This window comes from Chiloscyllium plagiosum, chromosome 33 (genome assembly GCF_004010195.1).
Source record: "Chiloscyllium plagiosum isolate BGI_BamShark_2017 chromosome 33, ASM401019v2, whole genome shotgun sequence".
NCBI classification, from domain to species: Eukaryota; Metazoa; Chordata; class Chondrichthyes; order Orectolobiformes; family Hemiscylliidae; genus Chiloscyllium; species Chiloscyllium plagiosum.
In genome coordinates, this window is record NC_057742.1 from 3,678,017 (window position 1) to 3,687,682 (window position 9,666).

The window sequence follows — 9,666 nt, forward strand, 5'->3', positions numbered from 1 at the left end:
GGCCTAGTGCTAAAGTTCCAAAACACAGAAAAAAGATAATCTGTCTGTCGTACCTGATTTTGAATCTTAGTGATTTGAATTTAATGAGTGATATGTATGTATGTGTGCGTTTTTTTTTCTTTTCCTCCTTCATGCAGGGTTAGGGAGATGGGGCTCTCCTGCAAGATAGAGGGTGGGGGAAGGAAAGGCTGGAGTAATGGTGGAGTCGCATGCAGAGGCAGCAAGACAACAAGGAACTGTTCATCCTGTTATAAACGTGACCAGTGAGGAGAGGGGAGACAGCTCGCTGTGTGATTATTTCAATAAAGACTCCAAACTTTGACATATCTGTCTCTGCACTGTTGTGTTCTTCATGTTTCTACTTTCACCAAAGTCGCCATTTTCCAAGTGACAGGATTTCCTGTTTATTTTGAAAGCTATGTGACCTAGAACGTTATCGCTAAAAGCTAATAAAATAATGGGCAAAGTTTAAACACTTTGGATGGTGGAACTCTGAACCAAAACCAGAAAGTTGTCAAAAATATCAGGTCAGGTAGTATCTGTGAAAAAGAGTTGATGTTTCAGCATTGGAACATTTTGGAATGGAACTGGATTTAAGAAATGTGAAGGGAGGGAGAAGGGAAAAAAAACAAAAGACATGGTGGCGCAAAGCCAGAAACAGGCAACAGTGATGGAGCACAGAAAGAAACAAAAATAGGACTGGAGGAATTGTGAATGGAAATAGCAGAACCGTTCACAACTGCCACTCAAAAGAACAATGAGGGCAGAGATTATATGATGTGAAATTTTTGAAGTCAATAAATCTGGAAGGCTGTAATCAAAAACAAAAGAATTGCAGATGCTGGAAATCAGAAACAGAAATTGCTGGGGGAAAAGGGGAGTTAACATTTTGAGTCCAATTAATTCTGCTTTCTTTCCCCAGATATTGCCAGACCTACTGAGGCTTTTTGCCTCCAGCAATTTGTTTTTGTTTATGTGCTTAATCAAACTTACTTTGAGTTTCTTTGTAACTTTGTAGGAGGCTGAGGACAGTGAAGCTGGAGTGGTACTGGGAGGAGAATTAAAATGACAGAGTCAGAAGTTCAGGGTCACACCTATAGATTGAATGGAGGTGTTCACCAAACAATTAGTCAATCTCCGATTGGTTTTTCCAATTGGAAGAGACTGCAACATGAGCAGCAACTTCAGTGTTGTAGATTTAAAAAAGTGCAAGGAAATTGCTGTTTCACTTGTTGGGTGTGTTTGGAGATGCTGATGGGAGGTTTGATGATTTTCGAGTTGAACCGGAGAGAATGGATTGCTGAAATACAAACAGTGTTGGAGAAACTCAGCAGGTCTGACAGCATCTGTGGAGAGAGAAACAATTGATGTTTCAAGTGTGTTTTACTCTTCCTTGGAACTGAATGCGCTGCAAGTTCAGATAGGTTAAGAGAGGATTGAGGGAAATTGAGATAATAAATATTCATGGGAGTTCTCAATTAAACAGTTTAGAGAGGGTAAGACGCCAGAGGCACAGATCTAAACAGAACAAAAACTTTAAGGATGGGAGAAGGGATCCACCAGATAAAGGGGACAGCATCTTGTGGGCGGCACAGTGGCATAGCGGTTAGCACTGCTGCCTCACAGCGCCTGAGACCTGGGTTCAATTCCCGCCTCAGGCGACTGTGTGGAGTTTGCACGTTCTCCCCGTGTCTGCGTGGGTTTTCTCCGGGTGCTCCGGTTTCCTCCCACAGTCCAAAGATGTGCAGGTCAGGTGAATTGGCCATGCTAAATTGCCCGTAGTGTTAGGTAAGGGGTAAATGTAGGGGCATGGGTAGGTTGCGCTTCGGCGGGTCAGTGTGGACTTGTTGGGCCGAAGAGCCTGTTTCCACGCTGTAATGTAATCTGATCTAATCTGATTGTCATTTACTCTCTGCTGTTTTGTGCCCACCCACACAATAATGGACCTTCCCTTTTGTGTTTTGCCTTCTTCCCTGCTTCTGTATTTGTAAACTGGGAACAACTTTACAAAGTGGAACTCCCTCTTAAACGCATGTACCCCTACACATCCCCAACCCATGGAAACACCATCTGATTAGCGACACCATCACTTATCAGTGTCTCTAGAGTTTGTAATTTGCTTGGGACCATTCTTTCAAAGGTCTTCAAAATTTTGATTTGGAGTGTTGGGTGCATTAGTCAGAGGGAAATGGGTCTGGGTGTTGGACTGGGGTGTACAAAGTTAAAAATCACACAACACCAGGTTATAGTCCAACAGTGTGCTTCCAATTAAACCTGTTGGACTATAACCTGGTGTTGTGTGATTTTTAACTTCAAAATTTTGGTCTTTATTCAAAAGCTATTTTTTTGAATATCATGATGAATGAGTATGTTCTGACGGTTTCCAAGTAAATCACTGAGTTAAACCCATCTGACATTCTGTTTAAAACTCCAGTATAATTATTGGAGATTGGGACTGAGTTACCCTATAATTTGAAGGAACAATTCCAAGTGTCCAGAAACTCTGTTGGGTGAATCCCAAAAGGCCACATAACAATGTCTCTTTGGAGAGTTGAAGTTTTGCTGTTTGAAATGTAAGGTTATGTGGGAATGATGTGCCCTCATTGTGCAAAAACTATGCAATAGAGCAAAAGTGTTTAAATTTTATTTGCACAGAGGGGAGAGCCTCCTTCAGCATTGCTGTACATATGATCAGCTGTTTACACTCCAGAGTTCGGCATATTGCCCAGCGTGAAGCCAGGATCTCTTTGGATCCTGCATGTTTCTGTAACTAAGCTTGGAGAGGTGCTCTTTTGTATCCAGTATCTCCGATTTAATGTTTTGGTGTTGATGGGTCAGTGTTTTGATATGTTATTTTAATTTCATTTCTGTACGTCATACCATGTGACTAACATGAAGACCAAACTGCAGCCACCTGTGTTTAGTCAAAAACCAATTGCTGTAATTCAGCTTTCTCCCACAGTCTGGGGATGTGCGGGACAGGTGAATTGGCCCTGCTAAATTGCCCGTAGTGTTGGGTGCATTAGTCAGAGGGAAATGGGTCTGGGTGGGTTGCTCTTCGGAGGGTCGGTGTGGACTTGTTGGGCCGAAGGGCCTGTTTTCACACTGTGGGGAATCTATTCTAATCTAATCTAATCTTTCTGAACTGGTTAATCCTTCAACAGTCCCTCAATTATAAAGATCCAATTTGTCTAGCCTGTATTTTTTGCTTTTGATTTGTCTTTATTTTCTAATGCTCCAGATGCCAATGATTCACAGACTGGTGGAAGCCTTGACACTGTACAAAACCTGGATGACACGGTAAATCATTCCACTTTCAAACTAACTCTTTAAAACTTATTTCCTGTTCTGGAGAAGCACTTGATCTCATGGCAACTGCTTGATGTGAAATGGGATTTGATCCCTCTCAAACTTTCACTGTTGAGCAAAGTGGAAACTTATTGGACATGCATGAGGTGCTATTAATCTCAGCTAGACTATGCAGTTGTACAAATTCAATTGAGACAGGCACTTGGAACAAATCAGATAGGAATACATGAGGACAAACTGAAGCTTGACTTTGTTCTTCATGTATCCAATTCCCTGCACTTTCCCCCAAGCTTCAGCCAGCAATTTCTGTTCAAGTGCAAAACTTGGAAGATGAAGATGAAAGTGTGAGAATGTTGATCACCTTCACTTGTCTTGACTAAATCATTGATTCAAATTGTACAGACTCCTGTGGCCCTTCGCTTGTCACTTCTTCTGTCAAGTCAAAGACCCAATTATATTAAGCCTTTGTTTTCTACCAGTCAGCCAATTTTCAATCCATGACCATTTGCTCCCCCCTACACCATGTGCTTTTACCTTACACAATAGTTTTTGATGTGACACGTTATCAAATATCTCTGGAAATTGTCTGCAGGCTCACTTTATCTGCAGTGCATGTTACTTTTTTTAATACTCAATCGTGGGACGTGTGTATTGCTGACCCGGCCAGCATTTGCTGACCGAGTTAGTTGCCCTTGAGAAGGTGGTGGTGAGTCGCCTTCAGTTAACTCCAGTGCATTGATTAAGCATGATGTGTCTTTTGACAAAACAATCCTGATTTCTCCCAACTACCTTGACTTTTTCTAAATGTGCAGCCCTAGTCTCTTCAATAATCAGTTGTAACATCTTCCCATTGACAGACATCAAGCAAACTAGCCTCCTGTTTCCTGTTTTCTGACTTTCTCCCTTTTTGAACGTTTTCTACTTTAAGTTCAATACATCCTTTCGGGAGTTTTGGAAAATGAATACTGACGCATGTACTCATAACAACCTCTCTTAAGACTCTAGGATGATGTCTGTCAGGACCAGCAGACTTGTCACCTCACAGCTCCATCAGTTTACTAAGCTATTTTCCTCAAAATTGGAGTTTCATTGAGGACCTCTTCCTTGTCAACCTCCTAATTTACAACTATTACTGAAAAGTTTTTTTGTTTCCACTATAGTGAAGACAGAAGCAAAATAGTTAATTAATCTGTCTTGAGAAATCTCAATGCAAATCCATCTCTGTGCTGAAGCAGGTGAGTTATTCTGAATGACAGCAGTCCTGAAATATGTACAGGGACATCTTATGCATTATTCACAAGATATAGAGCACACTGGTAAGGACAACATTCATTTTCCATCCCTCTTTGTCCTTCAGGAGGTGGAAGGGAATTGCCTTCTTGAAACACTTCAGTTCTTGAGATTTTGGAATCAGTTTGGTAAAACTGAGTATCTTGTTTGGTAATCGCCAAGAGTGGTGGTGGAGGCAGTTACATTAGGGGCATTTAAAGGACTTTTAGGTAAGCACATGAATATGCAAGGCATGGAGAGATGTGGACCAAGGCCAAGTAGAAGGATTAGTTTAATTTGTTGACATGTTCGGCACAACATTGTGGGCCCAAGGGCCCGTTTCTGTGCTGTACTTTTCTATGTTCTGTGTTGTGTTCATTAGTACAAGCCTCTGGATTGCTAGCCAATAATGTAATCACAAGGCTACTGTGGCCCACGGGCTTTTGCCCGAAACATCGATTTTACTGCTCCTCGGATGCTGCCTGAACTGCTGTGCTCTTCCAGCACCACTAATCCACTCTGAATATGCAAGTCTATACGAATTACAATGGCTGTTTTAGTGACCATGGAGGACTATTGCTGCCAATCCTGGCTCTGCCTTGCCTTAGATCATTGGCAGTCAGGAGCAGGGTCCTTGGTTCATTCCCACCATTTCTTTTTTAAAATCTGCAAACAAGTACCAGGTTTGTATTTGCACCCCTCCTGTGTAATAGTGGTTCAGTAGTTGCATGATTTGTGCATAGCCATTGCAGTTTAGTAATTCTTTAAGAGGATAAACAAATCACTTTAATTTGACAGCACAATCTTAGAAATTGTTTCAGTGATGCTTTTTTCTTTCTCATTGAACAAAGTATTTTGGACATGCAATATTTTGAGATAGGGTGCAGAGAGAGAGAAGGACTCCTCCTGGTGTATTCAAATTTTCAAAATTTGGATCAACCCAAGATCAAATCCTGGAGCACAGTGTCAGTCTGAGCATAGGTACTATCAATGGCGATTTGTGCTGAGGGAACTCGTATTACAAGGCCTACTTGTGGAGTGGACTAACTGTTCATTTCTATACACAGGAGGACACTCCGATCAGGGAAGACTCTATTCCTGCTGACTGGTAAGGGCACATTGTTGTGATGTTTATCTTTTTTTAAAAGAAAGTTACATTACCTGACATTAAATGAAGTTAAATGTAATTGTGTTTTGTCTGTTCATGAAATCCCATTCTTACATTTAAACAATGTGAAATTTTACAGCCAAAAGTGTCCAGTATGTGAAGTTCTATTCCCGCTCCACATGGAGGATTTTGACTTCGAGCAACACGTTCAGAAACACTTTTTGTTCAGTTGCCCTGTTTGCCAAGAACACTTTGCAGATAACCAACAACAGGCTTTTGAAGCTCATGTTCAGGACCACTTTTTGGACTTTTGAGGGGCAAGTAACAAAACCAGTTTGAGTTCTGCTTTATAAAGGTAGTACCATTTTTCAGTCTGAATTTTATTTTTTAATTTTGGCTCTTATTTTATTAATTAAAATCTTATTACTGTTCACCCAAATATGACACAGTCGAAGGGATGAACAGGGAGCTTGTTGCCTCATCCTATCAATATTACTCTTGCATGAGCCCTGCAAGTGACTTGAGAATAGTGTGTGTGATTTTCCTCATGAGTGAGTGCCTGAGTACGTGTGACTTACTGATTGCATTGGGATTCAGTCCAAAGATGGACTGGTATCCAACAGTGACCTTTTGAAAGGCTTTTTCACTTGAGCTAATTGCAGATCTTAGAACACACTTATTCTTTAGGTCCAGTTGCAAAAATTACATACATATGGCTAGATGCAAATTTTGTTTTTAAAATGATAAGTACTGGGTGTTTTTGAACCAAAGTCTGAAACTAGCAACCATTTACAAATCTGCAAAGTCTCTGATCTAACAACCATAAAACTTGACACTAATTAGTACGTTGTGGAAAAATCCTGTCCTAAACCATACTATTCCACAACTTGCTTTGCATATATATTTCATACATAAATAAATCTCTAGAGTTATGCTTCAAAGTTATAGCTACACAATTCACCTCAAATGCTGCCAGTCTGCAAACCGAACATCACACACAAATCTCTCTTATTAGCAGAACATGATATAGTATGTGCATAGCAATACCCTCCTCAGTAAGTAATCTGGTATCCAAGTATGGTTTAAAAATACGAGGAGGTCTGTTGATATCTCGATAATTTTTGACATGTCCATCCTCGTTTGGATGGATTACATTTCCAGGAAATAAAATAGTTCTGAATTTCATGTGATTTAAATTGGAATTGTGCATTGTCGGAAATAATTATCAAGTTGGTTAACTTGAGATTTATGGAGTTGCTACAAAGAGGCCTTTCTTCCTGGTGTTTTATTTAAAAGCTTTATGGAATTTCCATCATACTTGTAGAATATCAAATGTAGCGTACATTCTATACAAGTTTATTCCTAATGATTGTGAGAATGATGGATACTTGGTTTGAAAGTTGGAATTAAAATGTGCCTGTTACAAATTTAATTTGAGTGTACAACACATATGTTGTATTTTCAATTATTGAAAGATGGAATTGTATTGCTACACATTAAAGATGCTCACATTATGACATTGGATTGTTCTTTTCTTTCTCAACAATGAGCCTAATTTTGTGAATCCTGATTGTTCATAGAGCTACTTTAGATCAAAACTTTCCCTAACATCAAGCTGAGTAGTTGTGTAAAGGATCTGTTTAAAATTAGTTATTATTTCCCTCTCCATTCTACTCTCAGATCTGTCCTTACTCACTGGCAGCTCTTGTGCCATTCTACATTGGGGTCTTTTAGGAATGTTGATGTTTTCTCCTCCATTTCCATTCCCACAGTCAAGTCTGATTCTGCCTTCAGATCCACAGATTAATACATCTCAGCAAGGACCCTGTTATGGTCCACCCCCATCTCACAGCCCAGGGATCTTTGGACCCAGTTGTAGCTGTACAGTGGCAAAAGTGAGGACTGCAGATGCTGGAGATTAGAATCAAGATTAGAGTGGTGCTGGAAAAGCACAGCAGGTCAGGCAGCATCCAAGGAGCAGGAAAATCGACATTTCAAGTAGGAGCCCTTCAGGTGTACAGTTGCCACCTGGAGGTTGACATTCACTCAGCACAGATCACACATAGAAAATGATGTCTGTTTTGGAAAATGACAATTAATTTTACCAAGAATATGTTTGTTTTTAAACTTGAATATTGTCCTAAGTCATTCAACAAAACAAAATGATTTGAAAGAGATCTGCTGAGTCCCCCTTGACATCATTTTTTGCAGTCTGGTAGCAGATAACTCAGAAGAATTATTAACTTCTCTTGATGTGAGAACTGATATAATGTCCCTCAGGATTGAGCTAATTTCAAAATTGTGACTGAAATTTCAATTTAACTTTAAAGACAGTCTGGTTCAGAGGTTCCTTCATTATCAAATGCCTCCATTTTCAAGCATATTTCTTCTTAATTATCAAAACAGCTGGACTGTGGGCTGTTGATATTAATCATTGATGTCTCTTAACAGAAAAGTTTTTGATGATTCAGTGACAGAAATTGAAAAAATTGAAATTTTAATGAGATCTATCTATAACTGAGTTATAGGAAAGTGGCTACACTATACATGGGAATGGATTGGAATTTTATTTTTAAATGGAACAAGCAGTACATTTTGCTTTTGGTTCTTCTTGTGAACTGTCCAGGATCCTTTAATGTGTTGAGCTGTTCCTTGAAGCCTGGCTGAGTGCAGAGCTCCCTCTGCTGTAACATCATAGAGATCTGTCCACAGGGTTCAGCCCTCCTCCACATAGGGTTGCATCAAAGAGGTTGTAATTACATCGGTTGGGCCATGCCTTCTCTGATCAGTCATTCAAAGCAACAGCTTCAGGTGATTGGCCCCAGCAATATTTCCATTCATAATGTTTAACTATTTGTCCTATAATTGGTGAGACAGGCTTTCCCCTAAATTGTTTTCCTGTGATGATAACTGCTTTTAGGAACATATGAACAAGAGGCAATCATGAAGCCCTTTGAGCCTGCCACGTCATTTCCCAGACTGAAAAAAAACTAGAAAAACAAAAATACTGGAGCACTGTTATGTGGTATACAAAACCAGTTGGACCAGTCAATGTTATCAACAGGTTTTACTGGTTTTTCCTTCTGGGTTGAATCGTGTAGTATTTTACCACTTTTTAGTTTGTATCCCCAACACCATTGTCTAATGAAAATCTCCACCACCCCTCCTCCTCTTTGAAAAGTTGATATAATGCTCAGCTTCAGCAGCTTTCTGCTTGGGTTGGCAGATATTTGCTTGTCCCCTGTTGTGCAGTTGTACTTCCTGACATCAGTCTGAAACAGCCTGGCTCTAACTTTTAATGTTCTGATCTCCCCACCAACCATAAATAGTTTCTCCATCATATTACATGATCTTAAAAGCCCTTTATACCTTCAGAATATCCTTTTAATCTTCTCTCCTCCAAGAAGTACAATGCTCAACTAAGCAAACTGTTCTGACAATTCAACCTTCTAGTCTCGATAACATTCTGGTGACCTTGTGCCTCCAACCCTTTGAAAAGTCAGTAAATTCTTCCTGACAGGAGGCCCCTGAATGCACAGGCACAACACATATGGAATATCCTCACCTCGAGGCGAGACAGTTGTGGCTTTAAGCCCTTCATAACAGGGCTTGAAAGCCTCATCTGGATTGACATGCCAGTGCACTACTGAGCTAGTCAGACCATCATCACAATTGATTGCTTCACATTGGGGGGAGATGATAGCCTCGTGGTATTATCGCTGGACTATTAATTCAGAAACTTGGGTAATGTTCTGTGGAGATGGAAATGTGTTGCTGGAAAAGCGCAGCAGGTCAGGCAGCATCTAGGGAACAGGAGAATCGACGTTTCGGGCATTAGCCCTTCTTCAGGAATGAATTAGCCCTTCCTGAAGAAGGGCTAATGCCCGAAACGTCGATTCTCCTGTTCCCTAGATGCTGCCTGACCTGCTGCGCTTTTCCAGCAACACATTTCCATCTCTGATCTCCAGCATCTGCAGACC

At 40.4% G+C, this 9,666-nt stretch overlaps 1 protein-coding gene across 1 annotated transcript in view; it reads left to right on the forward strand.

Moving 5' to 3' along the window:
* Positions 1 to 7,205, forward strand: part of LOC122539753 (calcium-binding and coiled-coil domain-containing protein 2-like) — a 59,743-nt gene extending 52,538 nt beyond the window's left edge. Inside the window, exons 14-16 of the mRNA XM_043674789.1 lie at positions 3,242 to 3,300; positions 5,646 to 5,686; positions 5,826 to 7,205. Of these exons, the coding sequence (XP_043530724.1) occupies positions 3,242 to 3,300; positions 5,646 to 5,686; positions 5,826 to 6,000 (275 nt within the window). The 3' untranslated portion in view covers positions 6,001 to 7,205. The remainder of the gene's footprint in view (positions 1 to 3,241; positions 3,301 to 5,645; positions 5,687 to 5,825) is intronic.
* The last annotated feature ends 2,461 nt before the right edge of the window (positions 7,206 to 9,666 follow it).